Source organism: Saccopteryx bilineata, chromosome 5 (genome assembly GCF_036850765.1).
Source record: "Saccopteryx bilineata isolate mSacBil1 chromosome 5, mSacBil1_pri_phased_curated, whole genome shotgun sequence".
NCBI classification, from domain to species: domain Eukaryota; kingdom Metazoa; phylum Chordata; class Mammalia; order Chiroptera; family Emballonuridae; genus Saccopteryx; species Saccopteryx bilineata.
The window spans coordinates 166,614,080-166,635,082 of record NC_089494.1 but is presented as its reverse complement, the minus strand read 5'-3'; the positions used below and the strand labels follow the sequence as shown (position 1 = coordinate 166,635,082).

Genomic DNA, 21,003 nt, shown 5'->3' with positions numbered 1-21,003 from the left:
ATCAATTCTTCATTGAGGATCTTTGTTGCAGTTCCTTAGTTGTTCATTGATTGCTTTCTCATATGTGCCTTGATGGGGGGGGCGCTACAGCAGAGCAAGTGACCTCTTGCTCAAGCCAGCGACCTTGGGGCTCAAGCCAGCAACCCTGTGCTCAAGCTGGATGAGCCCTCCCTCAAGCTGGCAACCTCAGGGTTTCGAACCCAGGTCCTTCGCATCCCAGTCCAATGCTTTATCCACTGCACCACCATCAGGTCAGGCTATAAAAAATGTACTTTATTAAATATAAATAACCAATACCATGCTAACACTATCAAAATGAAGCTGAAGGATTATTAGACAGTAAATTCAGAGCAAAGAAAATTACCAGGGATGCTTGACCAGGCAATGGTGCAGTGGATAGTGTTGGACTGGGATGCAAAGGACCTGGGTTCAAAACCTCAGGTTGCTGTCTTGAGTGTGGGCTCATCTGGTTTTAGCAAGGGGTTACTCAGTCTGCTGTAGCCCCCTGGTCAAGGCACATATGAGAAAGCAATCAATGAACAACTAAGGTGCCGCGACAAATAATTGATGCTTCTCATCTCTCACCCTTCCTGTCTGTCCCTCTCTCTTTCTCTCTCTCTCTCTCTCTCTCTCTCTCTCTCACACACACACACACACAAAAGAAAATTACCAGGGATAAAGAAGGTCATTTCATAATGACAGAGGAGTCAAATCAAGAGGTCATAGAAATCCTAAAACAGAGTTCTAAAATACATGAAGCAAAAAATGAGAGAACTAAAAGGAGAGACAAATCCAAAAACTGATAGAATACCTCTAAATAATTGATAGAACTAGGCAGAAACCAGAAATATGGATTTGTACAACATGATTGCCTAACTAGACCTAATATTTACAAAACACCCCCATAACAGCAAAATACACATTCGTCTTTAGTGCAAAATAAACATTTAGTAAGACCGCCTATATTTTGGGCCAAAATTCAAAGAGATTCTAGTCATACCAAGTATGTCCTCTGACAATGAGATTAAATTAGAAATCAGTAAAAGACAGTTCCCTGGAAAATCCCAAAATATTTAGGAACCAAATAAAATACTTCTAAATAACAAAATAGTAATAATAATTTAGGAAGGAAATTAAATTTGGAACTGAATTTTAAAAGAAAGATATCACAATATGTGAGACAGTGCTAAAGCAATCCTTAGGAGGAAATGTATAGAACTAAATAGCTCTATTAGAAAAGAAGAAATGGCCCCATATCAGTGAGCTTAGCCATCATCTCAAAGGACATTAGAAAAAAGAACAAACAACAAACAAAGTAACCAGAAGAAAGTCTGTTAAAGATTATGGGAAAAAACCCAATGAGCCCTGACCGGTTGGCTCAGCGGTAGAGCGTCGGCCTAGCGTGCGGAGGACCCGGGTTCGATTCCCAACCAGGGCACACAGGAGAAGCGCCCATTTGCTTCTCCACCCCTCCGCCGCGCTTTCCTCTCTGTCTCTCTCTTCCCCTCCCGCAGCCAAGGCTCCATTGGAGCAAAGATGGCCCGGGCACTGGGGATGGCTCTGTGGCCTCTGCCTCAGGTGCTAGAGTGGCTCTGGTCGCAACATGGCGACGCCCAGGATGGGCAGAGCATCGGCCTCTGGTCAGCGGAGCGTCGCCCCTGGTGGGCGTGCTGGGTGGATCCCGGTTGGGCGTATGCGGGAGTCTGTCTGACTGTCTCTCCCTGTTTCCAACTTCAAAAAAATGGAAAACAAACAAACAAAAAAACAACCCAATGAAACAATGAAAAAAATAATTGAGGAAAATCAGTGAAACCAAATATTGTTGTTTTTTTTTGAGAAAATCAATAAAATTGACAAGCTTCCACCCAGTCTGATTGGGGGAGGGGGGGAGAATACAAATTACTGATAACAGAAATGAATGATGTCACAGATTCTACAGATTAAAAGGATAAATAGGATAGATAATATGAGCAACTCTACATAGTAACTTTTTTTTTTTCTTCCATTTTTCCGAAGCTAGAAACGGGGAGGCAGTCAGACAGACTCCCGCATGCACCCGACCGGGATCCACTCGGCATGCCCACCAGGGGGTGATGCTCTGCCCCTCTGGGGCATCGCTCTGTTGCATCCAGAGCCATTCTAGCGCCTGAGGCAGAGGCCACAGAGCCATCCCCAGCGCCCGGGCCATCTTTGCTCCAATGGAGCCTTAGCTGCGGGAGGGGAAGAGAGAGAGAGAGAGAGGAAGGAGAGGGGGAGGGGTGGAGAAGCAGATGGGCGCTTCTCCTGTGTGCCCTGGCTGGGAATCGAACCCGGGACTCCTGCATGCCAGGCTGACGCTCTACCGCTGAGCCAACTGGCCAGGGCCTCTACATAGTAACTTTGACAATTAAATGAACTGGCCCAAATTTTTGGAAGACATAAGTAACCAAAACTCCCTCAAGAAACAGATAATCTGAGAAACCGCACATATATATGAGTGTATGTTTATATATGTGTATGTATCTATAAAATGTAACTAAAAACTTTCTCACCAACAAAACTCTAGGCCCACACGACTTCATTTCTTAATTTAGGAAAGAAATAATAAACAGCCAAATATTGAACAGAAAAAAATATCAAAAACTATAGACCAATATTACTCATAAACACAGATGTAAAATTTCTAAGCAAAATTTTGACCAATCTAATCCAACAATATAGCAAGTATATTTATTATATTACATCATGATCTAGTGAGGCTTATCCTAGGAATGTTAGTTTAGTTAAATGTTTGGAAATCAATAAAATATCACCTTAACACACTAAATAAAACACACACACACACACACACACACACACACAAAATCATTGCTACAGATGGGAGAAAAAGCAAGACAAGCATTATTCCTCATAAAAATTCCCAGCAAATCTAACAGAAAGTATCTCATCAACCTGAGGAAGGACATACATGTAAACATAACTTAGCATTATACTACTCAATAGAAAGACTGTTTTGCCCCTAAAATCAGTCAATGTTTGCAGTCACCACATCTGTTCACCTTTGCAATGGAAGATCTATCTAGTATAATTAGGCAAGATACAGGAATAAAAGGTACTAGGAGTGGCTAAGTAATAAAACTAAATTTATTCACAGAAAAATTCATGTCTATGTAGAAAATCCAATGGAATCTACAAAAAATTCCTAAAACTAAGAAGTGAGCTTAGCAGGTTTACAAGGTATAATATCAATTTATAAAATTAAATTATATTTCTATCTACTGAAAACATTTTTTTCTAAACGATTGTTTATTATTTATTTATTTATTTATTTTTAGAGAGGAGAGAGAGAGGAGAGAGAGAGAGAGAGAGACGGGGGGGGGGGGAGGGGGGAGGAGCTGGAAGCATCAACTCCCATATGTGCCTTGACCAGGCAAGCCCAGGGTTTCGAACCGGCGACCTCAGTATTTCCAGGTCGACACTTTATCCACTGCGCCACCACAGGTAAGGCTACTGAAAACATTTTTAAGTTAATTTTTTTTAATTGAGTGAGAGGCAGGGAGACAGAGAGACAGACTACCCGCATGCACCCTGACTGGGATCCACCAAGCAAGCCAGGCAATGCTCTGCCCATCTAGGGCTGCTGCTCCATTGCTAGGCAACTGAACTATTTTAGTGCCTGAGGCAGAAGCCATGGAGCGATCCTCAGAGCCTGGGGCCAACAGCTCAAACCAATCAAGCCATGGCTGCAGGAGGAAAAGAGAGAGAGAGAGAGAGAGAGAGAGAGAGAAGGGGGGAGGGGAGAAGCAGATGGTCACTTGTACTGTGTGCTCTAACTGGAATTGAACCCGGGACTTCCACACTTTGGGCTGATACTTTACCACTGAGCCAACCAGCCAGGGTCAAGTTAAATTTTAAAAAATAACTGATAATAGTACCAAAAATATGAAATACATAAGGATAAACTGAACAGATGTGAAAGACCAGTACACTGAAAACAAAACAAAAAACCACACAGCCAAGTGTCCTGGCTGGTGGCACAGTGAATATAGAGGTCACTGGTTAGAGCCTAGGGCAGGAGTCCCCAAACTTTTTACACAGGGGGCCAGTTCACTGTCCCTCAGACCGTTGGAGGGCCGGACTATAAAAAAAACTATGAACAAATTCCTATGCACACTGCACATATCTTATTTTAAAGTAAAAAAACAAAACAGGAACAAATACAATATTTAAAATAAAGAACAAGTAAATTTAAATCAACAAACTGACCAATATTTCAATGGGAACTGTGCTCCTCTCACTGACCACCAATGAAAGAGGTACCCTTCCAGAAGTGCGGCGGGGCCGGATAAATGGCCTCAGGGGGCCGGCCGCATGTGGCCCGCGGACCGTAGTTTGGGGACTCCTGGCCTAGGGTCACCAATCCCAAGGTCACTGGCTCAATCCCTGGTCAGGGCACATATGACAATCAATCAATTGCACAACTAAGTGAAAGAAGTTGATGCTCCCCCCCCCCAAAAAAAAAAACCAAAACAGAGTGTCCGTCAGTGGACGAGTGGATTAAAAAGCTGTGGTACATATATACAATGGAATAGTACATGGCTGTGAGGAAGAAGGAAATCTTACCTTTTGCAACAACATGGATGGACCTGGAAACTATTATGTTAAGTGAGATAAGCCAGGCAGAGAAAGAAAAATATCATATGACCTCACTCATTTGAGAAATCCAATGACCAATGTGAACTGAGCAATAGAACAGAGGCAGAGGCGGGATCAAAGGGACCACAGGGAAAGTAGAGAGAAGATGGGATCAGAGAAGGGAAAGAGATTAATGAAATTATACACATAACACAGCATTATAGAGAACAGGACAGCAAATCCTGGAGGGAAGGGGGGACATTGGGGGTAGGGGACATGGGGAAGGGGCTGAGGGGAATAAGGGGGTGGGGGGAGATATATTCAGTAGGATACTTGAATCTTTGTAAACACAAATTAAAATCATAGACAAACAAAACCCAAAACTGAAACAAAACAAACAAATCAAAGCACAGCTGAGAGAAATCAAAGATGTAAACAAGTGCAAACATACACCTTGCTCATGAGTACTGTGTTAAGATGTCAATCTTCTCCAACTGATCTACAAATTCAGTGCAATCCTAATAAAAATCTCAGCATTTTATAGACAATAACCAGGTTATTCTAATTTGTATAAAAATGGAAAGGAACTAGAAAATTGGACTATACTAAAAAATTGTAACTCTGAAAAAGAACAAATTGAGAAAACTAATAACACTACTTGTTTTTAAGAATTACTTACAGTAATCAAAACAGTATGGCACTGCTGTCAAAACAGACTAGCAGATCACTGGAACAGAAGAGTCAGCCAAGAGATAAACCCACAATGGACAGACAGTTCTACAATGGTACAAAGGCATTGAAGTAGTGAAGGACAGCCTTTCCAGAAAATGGTGCATTTTCACATGTGAAGGGGGAAAAAAGAACTTTGCTCTATACTTCACAACATATACAAAAATTAACTTGAAATTGTCCACGGGCCAAAAAATGTAAAACTTAGAACCATATAACTTCTAGGAGAAAAACCTTTGTGACTAGCATTAAGCAAAGATCTTCTATAAGTACAAGACCAAAAGCACAAGACCATAACATTAAAAAACTGATAAACTGAACTACCTTAAGAAATTGTAAACTGCTTTTCAAAAGCTGAAATGATTAGGAAAACAGACAAGCCAGACTGAAAGAATGTATTTGCAAATCACACATTTGATAAGGACCTGTGCCCAAAATATACAAAGAACTCTCAAAAAACAGTAATAAAGCAATCCAATAAGAAAATGGGCCAAAGTCCTGACCTGTGGTGGCGCAGTGGATAAAGCATTGACCTGGAATGCTGAGGTCACCAGGGCTTGCCTGGTCAAGGCACATATGGGAGTTGATGCTTCCTGCTCTCTTTCCCCCTTCTCCCTCTATCTCTCTTCCCCCTCTCTAAAAATGAATAAATAAAATCTTAAAAAAAAATAAAAAAGAAAATGGGCAAAAGACTTGAACACACCCTTCAACAACAGATATGCAACCTGGCCTGTGGTGGCTCAGTGGCATCGAGTGCCAACCCGGAACACTGAGGTTGCTTGTTCAAAACCCTGGGCTTGCCTGGTCAAGGCACATATGATAAGCAACCAATAAAAAGCTACAGCGAAGTAACTACATCTTGTCCCCACACCCTCTGCTCTCTGTAAAATCAATAAATAAAATCTTAGAAAAAAAGACATGCATATAAAAAAATACTTGACACCACTGGTCATTAGGAAAATACAAATTAGAAATAGAAACGCAGTGGTCCTGGCCGATTAGCTCCATGGACAGAGCATCAGCCAGCGATGCGGATGTCCTGGGTTCATTCCCTGGTCAGGACACACATGAGCAGCAACCATCTCCTTCTCTTCCCCTCCATTTCCCCCTCCCTCTTCCTTTCTCACAGCTAGTGGCTTGACTGGTCTGAGCATCGGCCTCAGCTGCTGAGGATAGCTTGATTGATTTGAGCATGGGCCCCAGGTGGGGGCTGCTAGGTGGATCCTGGCTGGGGTGCATGTGGAAGTCTCTAACTCCCCTCCTCTCACTTTAAAAAAAAAAAGCTGGGATACACTTTAAATATGTGGTCTTTACTGTACATCAATTATGCTTCAAGAGGTTTTACACATGAAAATAACGAAGAATAAGAAAGTTGCTGGGCCTGATCGGTGGTGGTATGGTAGACAATGTCAACTTGGGATGCTGATGACCCAGGTTCGAAGCCCCAAGGTTACCAGCTTGTGCATGGGATCATGCCATGATCCCATGTTCACCAGCTTGAGCCCAAAAGGTTGTTGGTTTGAAGCCCAAGGTTGCTGGCTTGAGTAAGGAGTCACTGACTCTACTGGAGCCTCCTTGGGTCAAGGCATGTATGAGAAGCAATGAACAACTAAAGTGATACAACTATGAGTTGATGCTTCTCATCTCTTTCCTTCCTGTCTGACAGCCTGTCTCTTTCCACAATCTCCCTTGCTTTAAAAAAAAAAAAAAAAGGCCCTGGCCGGTTGGCTCAGCAGTAGAGCGTCGGCCTAGCGTGCGGAGGACCCAGGTTCGATTTCCGGCCAGGGCACACAGGAGAGGCGCTCATTTGCTTCTCCACCCCTCTGCCGCGCTTTCCTCTCTGTATCTCTCTTCCCCTCCCGCAGCCAAGGCTCCATTGGAGCAAAGATGGCCCGGGCGCTGGGGATGGCTCCTTGGCCTCTGCCCCAGGCGCTAGAGTGGCTCTGGTCACAACATTGTGACGCCCCAGAGGGGCAGAGCATCGCCCCCTGGTGGGCAGAGCGTTGCCCCTGGTGGGCGTGCCGGGTGGATCCCGGTTGGGCGCATGCAGGAGTCTGTCTGACTGTCTCTCCCTGTTTCCAGCTTCAGAAAAATGAAAAGAAAAAAAAAAAAAAAAAAGCATTGAGTCAGCAGAGAATAGAAATTATGAAACAGTTGTCCAGGAGAGTGACTTCCCTAGGTCATTGTAGGCCATGCAAAGGGCACACTAGAATTTTGTGATCACAAACTTAAAGCAAGACCATTGCATATTGCTATGTAATTTTGTTCAGCTACACCTACCCACCTGGCTCATGAATAAGCACATTATACTTATTTAAACAAGTTTGAAGGATTTGCTAAGCAACTATGAAATAAGTAATGAAATGATCGTTTAGACCAGGGGTCCCCAAACTTTTTACACAGGGGGCCAGTTCACTGTCCCTCAGACCGTTGGAGGGTCGCCACATGCAGTGCTCCTCTCACTGACCACCAATGAAAGAAATGCCCCTTCCGGAAGTGCAGCAGGGGGCCAGATAAATGGCCTCTGGGGGCTGCATGCGGCCCCCGGGCTGTAGTTTGGGGATGCAGGGTTTAGGCCCTGGCCGGTTGGCTCAGTGGTAAAGTGTTGGCCCGGCGTGTGGAAGTCCCGAGTTCGATTACCGACCAGGGCACACAGAAGCACCCATCTGCTTCTCTACCCTTTCCCCCTCCTTTCTCTCTGTCTCTTTCTTCCCCTCCCACAGCCAGGGCTCCACTGGAGCAAAATTGGCCCAGGCGCTGAGGATGGCTCCATGGCTTCCACCTCAGGCACTAGAATGGCTCTAATTGCAGTGGAGCAATGCCCCAGAGGGGCTGAGCATCATCCCCTGGTGGACACACTGCGTGGATCCCAGCTGGGCACATGCGGGAGGCTGTCTGTCTGCCTCCCTCTTCTCAATTTGGAAAAATACAAAAAGAAATGATCGTTTGGTGATAAGAAAGAATAAGGAGGGTAATAAGGGTACAAGGAGGGTCATGGGAGATTACAGAGGTCAATGAAAGCATTAAACAAGTGCTTGCCAAATTAGCAACAGTGCAGACAAGGTCTTCATGGATATTACCCTTTAAGGCAGGGGTCGGGAACCTATGGCTCGCGAGCCAGATGTGGCTCTTTTGATGGCTGCATCTGGCTCGCAGACAAATCTTTAATAAAAAATAATAACGTTAAAAATATAAAACATTCTCATATATTACAATCCATTCATTTCCTACCACTCATGTTCATGGTTGTGGGTGGCTGGAGCCAATCACAGCTGTACTCCAGGACAACACCAAATTTTTATTGGATAATGCGTAACATCCACGGGTTGTTGTATGGCTCTCACGGAATTACATTTTAAAATATGTAGCGTTCATGGCTCTCTCAGCCAAAAAGGTTCCCGACCTCTGCTTTAAGGGGAAAAATAAGTAAGTGATGCTAAACCTTTTTACATGGTGCTTATTGTGTACTTCTCATATGTAATATAAAATTGGCAGTAAGAACATAACACTGAAAAGAAGGGTGTGCTTTCTCCTTCATGTACTTTGTCTAACTCAAGTTTATCTCTAGAAAGACGCACCTGAGACTGAGCACACTTCACTTGCATCAGCTTTGCTCAGCAACTTAGGGGTCATTCCTTCAACTCAAGTGCTCCAGTCAACTGAGCACTGCACTCAGTGAGAGTGCAGACTACCTCTTAGGTCTGTGGGGGTTTTCGATTACATCAGAAAACAAACTTGGAGATGAACTTCAGTGTCCCATAACCTATAGGTGTTTTTATATTCACCCACATCCAGGCCCCCAAAAGAGAATTCCTTTCTCCTCCTTGTTCTTTTCTTTTTCTGAAAATAGCTTTAAATACCCCTTTAAAAAGAACCAACTTCTTTTGGGCCTGACTCTCAATTCCACATTAAAGTTTCCTGTGTGTGCTCTCACACTTTGCCCCATGGTATATCTTTTACTTCTCTCAGTTCAATGGAACTCGCATTGCTGGAAGTGCTCTCCAACCAGAACACCTCATTTCTGTCCACATAGAAGTTTAAAGTAGAATCAAAGGAAGTATCGACAGGCACATTGTGTAAGGAAAATTTAAGAAACTGTATTTAAAAAGCAATATAAAAAACCCTTACTCTATGTGAAAATGAACTCATAAAGCACCTTTACCTGTTTCACTGTTTTCAGGCCGAGATTCATATTCTGAATGATCCAGAGCCAAAGTGTTCATGGCTGCTTGGTCCGACTCTTGTAATTCTGACAGTGCTGCATTCTCATGATTTTTGTCACCATCACCATTGGTATCCAATTCTGTAATTAGAAATTTTACCACAAAAGGTAGGGTTAGAAGAGTAACTTTCTCTTAAAACAAAACAAAAGGTAGTATTTGCAGTTACTTCAGTTTTTATAAGTTGATGGTGAAAGATCTCATGGTTCTTAAATAGTGTCAGAAATTAGGACACAAATTTTTAATTAACAATGTCTTAAAGGAAAACAAAGACCAAGCCTGGGAGCAAAGCTGCTCCTCATAGCACTGGGCTCACCACTCACCCTCCTGGCCGTAGCTGGGGGGCTGGCCAGGCGTGTCCTCCCAGGCTGCGCTCACACCACCGTCTGCTGCACTACCTGCCTCCAAAGGTAACACAGGCGTCCCCCATACTTTTGCATTGGGGTTTAGCTCTGAAACCTTGGCTGTTGGTACCTAAGAAAAACATTGATAAATACATTTGTATCCAAATTCCAACCAAATGTAATTGTACTTATTCAAAGTTAGAACAAATCTATGCAAGAGAATTTATGCTAAAAAGGCTGAGTCTATCACCACATACTTTGGGTATAAAATCAGGGGAAACAGTAGTAAAAGTCTATGCATTCAGAACTCAATTTGTCATGAGAGTCTAAGTTCCTACTGAGTGCAAAGCTCTCTAGACATGTAACTACTGATCTAATTATCCTCTCTGCATTGGACCAGTGTTGTTCATCAGAGTGGTTAACTCTTTCACAGAACGGCATGAAATTTCTGGCAGACCAGCACTGGTTGCAGACCAGAAGTTTAGAAATACTGCCCTACCTAACACACTTTGCAGAATTGCAAATCTGAACAGAACACAGATGAATAAAATTTGTAAGTAAAGCTCAAATACTCACAGAAGCAAAGGATGTACAAAAGTTTCTCCAAGAACAAAGGTCCCTGATAGGTCTGTCAGAGGGGTGCTTGGTGGGGTACCTCTGGGACCTTGCTCATTTCCAGGCTCACCCGCCTCCTGCTGTCCAGAAACACCAGACACTTCTGCTCCATTTGTCCAGAACATTCTCTCAGGTACTGACTGACATGGCTCCCATTTTCACTTTCTTTAGGGGTCTGGGAGGCCTTTACCAGTGTACCTTATTAAACCTACAACCACCTAATTTTTTCTTCTGCTCACTAAACTTCAGCAGCTCCATAAGTCTAAAGAAAAGTTAATGTCCCAAGGGCAGCTGCTCCACAAACTATTGCCACAACTGTCGGCAAACCCAGATAAATTATTCACCTTTTCCCAGGTACCAGAGCCTTGGCCCCACGGTATAGGGATCAGAGCTTCTGAAGGAAGGGACCAGGGTCTTGGTCCTAAGAGCCCTGGAGCAGTGCCAGGAAGAAGTTCTGAGATGGGTGCAGCTTACTGCACAGCCCCAGAGAGGTGCACGTATTACCAATGCTGTCTCCTAATGTGCAGAGGGTCAGAATAAGCCATCAAAGAATCCACATGTAAATTAACAATCTTAAAAAGACAAAATACATTCACTCTGGCTGGGGTGATTAAAGCTTGCAGTGAAAAACAACTAATTCTGAAATTGGCTGTAGAGGCTGATGCAATTTTAAAACTACAGTACCTACTATTCATAGGAGGCAAGACAGGAGGCAAAGACAATAAATATCAAGGCCACAAAACCCAATGCCTCAGTGAGTGCTTTTTATTTTTTAGGTATTTGTGAAAGGGAAAAGAACAGGGTTCCCCTTCTCTTTCAAGAATGCTATATTAAAGAAGCACTGAGTCTTCAACAATCTCCCTTTTTACATGGCACCTACACTTCCAGTGTTTATTTTGGCCTCTGCTTCTGCACAATGTATCTTTTTTCTCATACTGTGTCCCAATAAATACTCCCCAAATGCTCAGTAAGTGCCAGGCACAGCACTAAGCTATAGGACAGAACAAAGCACACACACCCTTGGGAGCAAAAAGCAACACAAAAAGTACTCAGTATCTAAGACACTACTACTACCTTCCTCAGCATTCATACCTTTATATCAACCTTTAAAAAAACAAAACAAAAAAACCTCATGTCTCTTCTCATTCCTTTTCTAACACTTGCATAAACCACTATTTCTAATTATATCTGGTCTTTTCCCACCATGCAACAACACACACCAGCCTTGCCCACATTAGCGCTATCCTGCCCAGGGAACTGACTCCCAACTCCTCACACCAACCAACATCAGTCTTTTCCATTTTTTAGCACCTTTTACAGTTGACTGTACTACATTACAATTATATATTCTAAAGTTCACTAGTAGAGATCATACTTTGTACTAGAGGTGAATAACACCCTGACAGTCTTCCTATAGCAAGCCGGTGTTCGTACTACTAGAACATGCCTAGTCCTTCCCGTAAGTCCACGAACAGTTGGACATCTACTTGGTTCACCAATGCATTGCTAATACCTAGCAGTTCTGAATTCAATACAGAAGTATTTAAGAATCTGCTAAAGGAATGAATGTTTAATAAAATAATAACAGAAAATTATAATTAACAATCTTAAAAAACCTTGTCTATTTGACAACCTGTGCAAGGTTTTATGTCACAACCAAATAGAACCACATACCCTTATGTAATTAACTACTTTGTAAGAACTAAATACTCAAATCCAAACCAACTCTTAGGGACTACAAAATTTTAAGCAATTAACCAGTATTCAAGATATTCTGGCCTGACCAGGTGGTGGTGCAGTGAACAGAGCATAGGACTGGGACGCGGAAGGACCCAGGTTCGAAACCCCGAGGTTGCCAGCTTAAGCACGGGCTCATCTGGTTTGAGCAAAGCTCACCAGCTTCAGCCTAAGGTCGCTGGCTTGAGCAAAGGGGTTACTCGGTCTGCTGTAGCCCCCTGGTCAAAGCACATATGAGAAAGCAATCAATGAACAACTAAGGTGCTGCAACAAATAATTGATGCTTCTCATCTCTCTCCCTTCCTGTCTGTCCCTATCTATCCTTCTATCTCTGTTACAAAAAAAAAAAAAAAGATATTCTGAGATGTGACAAAGGATGAAATGGGGGAGACTTATAGTTAAGACCTAATGACATGACAATCAACACTGGAGAGTCTGCTAGGTGCCAGGATATTGTATGTACTATACTTACCTATATTTAATCATGACACCCTTATTGGGTGTAGTAATCATTGCCTCCATTTCACAAATAAGAAAACCAAGGCAGAGACAGGTTAAATATCTTGTCTCCCACAAAAATGATGGTAATCAGAAAACAGTGCTCTAATATTAGCAAAAAAAACCCCACATTTATCAAGAGTTCATTAACTTCTTGTAATTCATATGGCAAACAACTTACTAAACTTATTTCTTTGAAATGTTATTTATTCTCTTATAATAATATGGAATTCCAAACGATTATCAACAAATCATGTTTCACCTGCTCAACCACCTAAGTCCTATTTTTCCACTAAAAATCATGGCTAAGCAAAGATCACTAGAACCAGAAGTGAGGTGACCTTAAAAACAATATTTTAAAACAATTTTATATAAATTGCTAATATTACACTTTGAAGAGTACAGCAACCCCAAATTCGGATGCTCTAAACAAACTCTTCTACCTCCCAAACACAATGTTCTATCAAAAAAAAAAATAACCTAGCAATTCATAAATTTATGTTTTCTCAACATGAGACAGAATGTTGCACTGGCAAGATACCGAGAAGAAACCACAGAAACTAATATCAGAGGAAGGGGAAGGCAGGTAGAGATTGTTAAATAGGCAAGATAATAGGGGGAAAGAAACACTTGCACATTTCTTATTTCAAGTTAGCTCAAACTTCCTAGATTTGCCACTAAGTAAACTTAATAATTCAGAGCAATTCACTGGCTGTTGAGTCATATCTATACCTCTGGTTCTTGATTTATAAAATGAAGTAACAGCTGCCATATTTAAGATTATTATTAAAATATCAATACAAGCACTGTGAAAACTGGAGTTCTGAAAAGCAAAGCACTATCCTTAAATGTAGTATGTCAAGTAAGAATACTGCTTGGTGCATCTCATAGCAGAAAAACTAATTAAGAAGAGTACACATGTATCTCACCTAAAAGGTGGAAGACCAGGGGAGCAATGGGACTTGTGTGCACTCTTCATTAATGTACCAAGCACTGAAATTAGCTGCCAATTCTTAATCTTGTGCACTTATAGAAATGATTATAAGTGAATGATTTAAAGACCTAATTTTACAGTGTTTGCCTCTACAATTATTTAAGAAACAGACTGTATTAACTTGAACGTAACTCTGGTAAGACTCCCAATGTGGACATGGAAAGGAAAAAGAGGTTAATGGATAATTCCCTAAATTAGAGGATTTAATTTCTACTTGTTTACTTCCATATAATAGGAATTAACATTTTAGACTGCTTCTTGTTACTATTACCAGTCATTTTTCTTGCTTAATGCAATAAAAATAAATAATAATAAACTGTTTAAATAAATGAGATTCTGCTATTACAATATATGTCCAAAAGGACTGCTTTAAGCGAAGACTTAACTTCCTGTTTATTGAACGTTTGTATTTATTACAGAATTTCAAGAAAGATGTTCAAATTAGCTGCCTGCGACAGAATCATCTGCAAAGGTTCTACAAAATGAGCAGGACCTGAGCACTGTGGTCTGAAAAGCTTTGTAGATGCTTCTGACAAAAAGTAGACAGACAAGATTTCAGAGTGAGTTAAAAATAGCAAATTTTACCTGCCTTAGACAGTTACCATGCAAAGCAGCAGAAAGCACAGATTTAATTCATGTACACACTGCAAGTGTAAACTTTTAGAAACAACTTAAAACATCTAGTGGGTCACATGCTTATTCTGTTCTAGCAAAGGGCTGGTGATCATGAAGGATGGGACTGAGAAGGTCAGCCTTCACAAGCACATGCATGTGAAGTCCACAAACAGAAGATGGTCTGCACAAAACTGCACCCAATCACCAGCTAAATTTAGTGCTAACAAGAGTTGACACAAACTCCAGCTAACACACACCAAACAGTGAACTGAATTCATAATCTTCAATTTAGAAATGGTTAAACTGATGCTACATTAACTCACAGCTTTACATAAAGATTCAAACAACCGCCCATTGTTTAGAATAAATCTTCGTTAATTTTAAGTAAAAAGCAATAAAAATGAAAGATTAGTAGTATATCACAGAATAATAAAAACTGATAAAACATACTTACTAACTGTGCACTTCTATTTTGCCATCCCCAAATAACACCGTCTTCTGCTACTGGTAGCTGGTAAGGGAGCTTTTCCATCCAAAAGTGAGAGATCTCGAAGTCCTGTGGCTGACTGTGCAAGTCCCTACTAAGTATCTGTTCATTTTCTAGTGTACCTTTCACAACAGTGTTAGTCCACAGACAGCCCACCGGATATCTAAAACCATCTGCCAGGCTTTCAGAAAACGTCTGACTTGCCAACCCTCCCACTGGGTAATAGGAAAGTTTATGAGAAGACTGAGAGTACAATTCCTCTGAGAAGCTCTGCAAATTCCCTTTTGAGGGGTTTTCAGATATATTTATAGTATCTTCTGAGAGTGACAAAACATGGTCCTCACTACTTGGTACTATAATTTCTTTGCTGTCATCTGGGATGATGGGAACTGCCTGCGGTACATTATGAGGAGGAATAGCTATGTGTCTGTCCACTTGGGCAGGATCCACACTTACTAAGCAATAGCCACCAAGAGTGTCACATAACTCCATTTCTCCAAAATTCACACTTGAACTTCCCACAAAACCCACTTCACCATTTAATATAGTTCCTTTAACTGTGTCTGTGGCATTTCTCTGTGCGAAGTGGTGTACACATCTGCTTGTCCCACATGGACCTCTGCAGCAGCTGCTGCTGGAGTCACTGTTGTCTTCCTCCTGGTAAAGTCTCTCTTCCACCTCTTCCCCTATCAGTTCTGGTTTGTGCCCTGCCATTGCACCAGTACCTAAGGCATCAGAGACTTCATTGGATGTGCAAGAAACCTGCCCCTGTCCTGGATCTCTACCATGGTTAAAAGAGCTGGTCTCCTCTGCTCCTGCCATCTGTGCACCTGACCTCACAGGTGGTACAAGATGAAGATCTTTGTGTCTGCAGTCATTCGCTCTGCAGGTTTCATCATGTTTTTCTATTTGATTTATTTCAAAACCAGGGTTTTTTTTAATACTAGAACTAACACATGGCAGTACATCCTGAGCAGGCACTTCTTTGCACTTTTGTCTACTTTTTTCCCAGTGAGAGATTATTTTAGAGTCTAACTTGACATTTTCTACATCTATTTTACTGGTCTCTCTGTGATTAGGCTTTAGTGATTGTTTTTCAACATTTTCTGGTCTGTGAGGGCCACTTCCTGAACTCTTCACACACAGTTTATCTTCTGTTTTATGATTCAGGCCTGTTCCACTTTCCTCTTCTTCAGTGCAGGTGAAAATAAATGCAGAGGACGTAAAGCTACTGTGAACATACCTGGGGCCATCAGGGGACTCACCATTTGGGGGCACTTTCTGTGAACTATTAAGGTTTAGGGTGTCTATTCTTTGACATAAACCCTCCATAGTTGTTGCCCGCATTGCATGGGTTAAATCACAGATCTGGGCCTGGGCTATGCTGGCCCCAGTATTTGCACACAGATCTTCCTGACTCAAAGAGCTTCTTTCAAAAACCTTATCATGATCCTCATCTTCAAAAATGCTCATTTCATTCCTATCTTGACAAAAGAAACTATTTTCAGGTTGCAAAGCCAATTCTTCTTTGCTCGCAAACTGGGTGCTTCCAATTCCCATGCTACTATCACCATGATACTGCCCCTCTGTCATTGCTGGCCCCAGGTGTTTAGGTTTGGGATCAACATGTCTGTTAGGGGCTGCTTCTTGGAATATAGCATTAACAGGAAGACACTCATTTCCAAAGCTCACTGAAATGACACATCTTTTTGAGCTGTTTGATTTGTTAACATCTAAATTAGAACTATCATTGACTATTAGAGATTTTAGAAAGTTCTTTTCTCCTTCCTTTTCAGAGTTTAAACTCTGATCTACACTAGCTTTTACAACCCCAGATTCATGATGTTGGTCAACACTGGAAGTGTCATTAATTAGATGAACATATGAGTCATTCATCAGACTTACTAGTGCTGAGTGATGGCTCTCTTCTTCAGGGATGGCACACATGCATTCTAGTGAGTCAGTGTCTATGTTAGCATTTGACTCATGTATTGTGCCAACATTATATAATGCACTTTCTGTGTAGTCTTTAGGGAACCCGATGTAAGTGTCTGCCCTTAACAACTCAGCCTGCATGTCACCAGTGTTTACTTTACAAAATGGGTCGCTGTCAGCGAAAAGTTTGGAACTAGGCTTAGTCTTCTCATTAAAAACTTCCTGCACTTCACTTGGACCTGGCAGGCCATGTGGGGACAGCTCTTTCTGCAATGCCTCTAAGTCTCCTGGACCTTGGGCAGCATTATCTGGTGGCGAGGCCCCTCTGTGAACCCCCTCAGAAGTGACAGCTGAGCAGCTCTTGTCTGCTGCAGCTGCTCCATATCCACACGCACATGGCTCATTGTTACCATCCAGGTCACCAGGGTCTACAACACAGATACTGTAAAACTTGCTCTCTCTTGAATCCCAGCATTGTTTGTGATCCACACAAATGGCGTTTGCTCCCTCCATCTCCCTACCAGACACACCTAGAGCATTATTTTCATTACCACAACTGATATGAACATTTACTGCAATTTCTTTCTCTATTGCAGAGTTATAAGTGACAGAGTGATGGCACAGATAGTTATTTACAGGGGTTCCTTCCTGCATGTCCTGGTCAGAAAGCCCTAGGACATGTGAAAAACATTCGTCTTCTTCAGAGCCAAGTCCTGCAGAGAAACCCTGTGTGCTGTCAGTATCCACAAACACAGTCTCACAGACATTCTTACAGGCCTGCTCAACAGCAGTAGTACCTGAATTCTTGTCAGTCTCATCCAAATTTTCATACCTAACTAGGAGTTTATATATTAAAGAGGAAACGGAGTTAAATGGCTGCCTCAGTCTGCGAGCTCGTTCGTGCCCAGACCTCAAAAACACCCTCGGCCACATATCAGTCGCAGCAGCTGCCCTGCTGGCTCCACACTCAACATTGTGCAGCTCCTCACCTTCCAGCGTATCAAATAATGCAGATAAAGTTTTACTTATCTTGTTCTCTGGTTTCTTCTCCTCCACAGATTTTTGTAACAGGCCAGTTTTTTCATCGTCATTGTCACCACATAATTCTTTGCTAAAGCAACAACCCATGTTCAAAAGTTCAAACATTCACATCACAATGCCTGTTGCTGTCTAATCCACACAAGTGCACTTCAGACTAACTCTATGGTTTCTGACAAGAAGCTGACTCCCAGACACCAAAAATAGTACCTTGCACAGCAGTCACATGTCCCCGCCACTCAAATCCAAAATCCTAATTACACAGCCCCTGCATAACACCCTCCTACTCCACGCACTAAAACTCAAACAACACATGGAACCCTAAGACTCAGAACAGCAACAAAACTTTTATATTATTCCTCTTACTCTCATAAACTCATTAAAAGAAATAGCTGAGATTATTATCCCAGCCAGAAGGAGGAATTTCAGACCTTTGCTTTTTCTATAGTGGGATGATGGCAACCAAAGAAGTTAGTGTGTATAGTCCCCAAATGAAAACAATAAAAATTTGCTCTTTAAAATTTATAGGTACTAATATCTAATTTTCTGCAAAAAGTAACCTCTGTGTTCAGGAACAATAGTGGAAGGCACAAAATTGGAATAGTTTCCATTAGAAATGGGTTGAAATGTTTACAATGAGTGGCACATTGTCTGGATTTGCTTTATTTAAAGATGCAAATACATAACACTTTTTTTCCCCTTTTTATTGAATTAATTGGGGTCACACTGATTAACAAAATTATACAGGTTTCAGGTGCATGATTCCACAACACATCATTTATACAACTGTCTTATTATCCAGCAATTTCACTTCTAGGAATTTATCCCAAGAAACCTAAAACACTAATTCAAAAGAATACACGCACCCCTATGTTTACTGTAGCATTGTTTACAATAGCCAAGATTTGGGAGCAGCCCAAGTGCCCATTAGTACATGAGTGGATAAAAAAGCCATGCTATTGTTACACAATGGAATACTACTTGTCAGTAAAAGAGGAAATCTTACCCTTCACAACAGTATGGATGGACCTGGACAGCATTTATGCTAAGTAAAATAATCTAGTCAGAGAAATAGGTAACATTTTTTGAAGTATCTTTGTAAAGGGAAGGAAAGGATGAAACAAAGTAGCAAAATATATATACAATAGCAGTTTTAATTGTTTTTTCTATATAAGAACTATATTAAAACATCTAGTTGTTTATTTCAAATTTACATCTCAGGCTCTAATTTCTGTACCGAGGTCCAACAGGCCCCACCTGCCCACCTCACTGTTTGAATTTTTGCCAGGTGAATGTTTCCACCACAGACCTTTACTCTCCAGTTTTTCTCATCTTAAAATAAACCACCATCCATCCAATTACTCAACCAGCAGTGATTTATCCTTCCCTCACCCTTACACCTACAACATCCAATCCACAAAGTAGTGTGGTTGAATCAACCTCCAAAATAAATTTAAAATCCATTCCTAGTCTAAGCCACCATCATTTCTCACCTTCACTACTTAATAGTTTTTTAATTTGGCTTCTTTGCTCCAATCTTGACTCATTATTATCCATTCTCTTTAATATAATGAGATGAAAATGATCTTCCTATTCCCCATCTAAGATCATCCACCTTTCTCCAAAATTAGTTTCAACCATTCATAAATGATGCAAATAGTTGCCAAATGGCTAACAAGAGTTGGGTTTTGTTTTTGGTATTATTTTCTACTTGTTTCTACTTTTAAATGAAATAACAGATGACAAAGAAAGTATATCATTTTGAATTTGGACTCTGATGCCAGAAAGCCTGGGTTCAAACCCTGGTTCTGCCATGTTCTAATTGAGTAATCTTGGGGAAATTACTTAAGCCTCTCCAGTTCTCAGTTCCTCTAGTTAGGATCACTTATTGGTGCTCACTGATTAGCTAGGTTTGTAGTTACTACTCAAAAAATTTGGAGGGCCCTGGCCAGTTGGCTCAGTGGTAGAGCGCCGGCCTGGCGTGCGGGAGTCCCAGGTTCGATTCCCGGCCAGGGCACACAGGAGACACACCCATCTGCTTCTCTACCCCTCCCCCTCCCCTTCCTCTCTGTCTCTCTCTTCCCCTCCCGCAGCCAAGGCTCCATTGGAGCAAAGTTGGTCTGGGCGCTGAGGATGGCTCTGTGGCCTCTGCCTCAGGTACTAGAATGGCTCTGGTTGCAACAGAGCGACGGCCCAGATGGGCAGAGCATTGCCCTCTGGTGGGCATGCCAGGTGGATCCTGGTCGGGTGCATGCGGGAGTCTGTCTGACTGCCTCCTTGTTTCCAACTTCGGGGGAAAAAAAAATTGAGAGGATGGAGGAGCAGAGAGCTGTATGATAAATATGGTTGATAGTACCACTGGATAAATATAAATCTCCTATATTACTCAGATATTTATTTGGCCATAACTATGGTGATTTTCCTATGACTCACAGTGTGTCCAACTTTGGGGTAAAGATTAAATAAACCTTAGAGACTGGCTCTTAAATCAGATGGCTAAGCATAGTCATTGCCAATCATAATCGCAGACTACTGAGTATCAATCAACACACAGAACCACACACCAAGTAAATGTCTATACACTTAGTGTGTTGTAAGTAGTAGCAGTTAGAAAAATGGTCAGAGCAATGCCATTGATAATAGCAGGAAAAGTAAACAATGTAAATATTCCCCAAAACCAAAGAGCTAAGAAATGATGGCTTATCAACATAAAGAAAACACTACAGGGCAAATTCAAGGGGATATACAGATGAACTCGTATTGCAAGGGAAAAAATGAGATGAAATATGTATCTACTGATTACAACTCTTTAAAAATGGATATACTCTTTAATAAGATTTATTCTCTGTGAAGATGTTTAAGTTTGTTATAAATAAAGTTTTAAAGGACATGCATGTTGTGAACCAAGATGGTCTCTCACTGTACCTTCTAGCTCAAGTATTTAATAATCCTGTGGAAAACCTAAAGTGTACACCACCCTGCAAAAAACTGGTAAACAGTAGATCCCCAATTTACAAAACCCCCAACAGATGCCAGGGGGTACTGAGTAGCAGGGCTGGACAAAAATTTGCCACATGATAATCTCTTACAGGTGGTTAACTCTTAAAAATAACAAAGAATGAATGTGTAGGTAATATTAGTTGCAATTTGTTTCTCCACAGAAATGAAATACTAAAT

The 21,003-nt window shown here is 41.5% G+C and overlaps 1 protein-coding gene across 6 annotated transcripts in view; it reads right to left on the bottom strand.

Annotated features, from left to right (window-relative positions):
* Positions 1–21,003, bottom strand: part of LARP4B (La ribonucleoprotein 4B) — a 95,520-nt gene that overhangs the window by 28,380 nt on the left and 46,137 nt on the right. For 3 of the 6 annotated variants that reach the window (XR_010725673.1, XM_066233231.1, XM_066233232.1), the window contains exons 1-3: positions 14,821–17,983; positions 9,887–10,037; positions 9,506–9,646 (exon numbers count right to left, since the gene is read on the bottom strand). Coding sequence is in view for 5 of the 6 variants with exons in the window: in XM_066233231.1 (XP_066089328.1) it covers positions 9,506–9,646; positions 9,887–10,037; positions 14,821–17,934 (3,406 nt within the window). In the remaining variant the exon portion in view is untranslated. Of the gene's footprint in view, positions 1–9,505; positions 9,647–9,886; positions 10,038–14,820; positions 17,984–21,003 lie in introns of those variants that run through there. The other 3 variants (XM_066233234.1, XM_066233233.1, XM_066233235.1) reach the window with 1 other exon arrangement.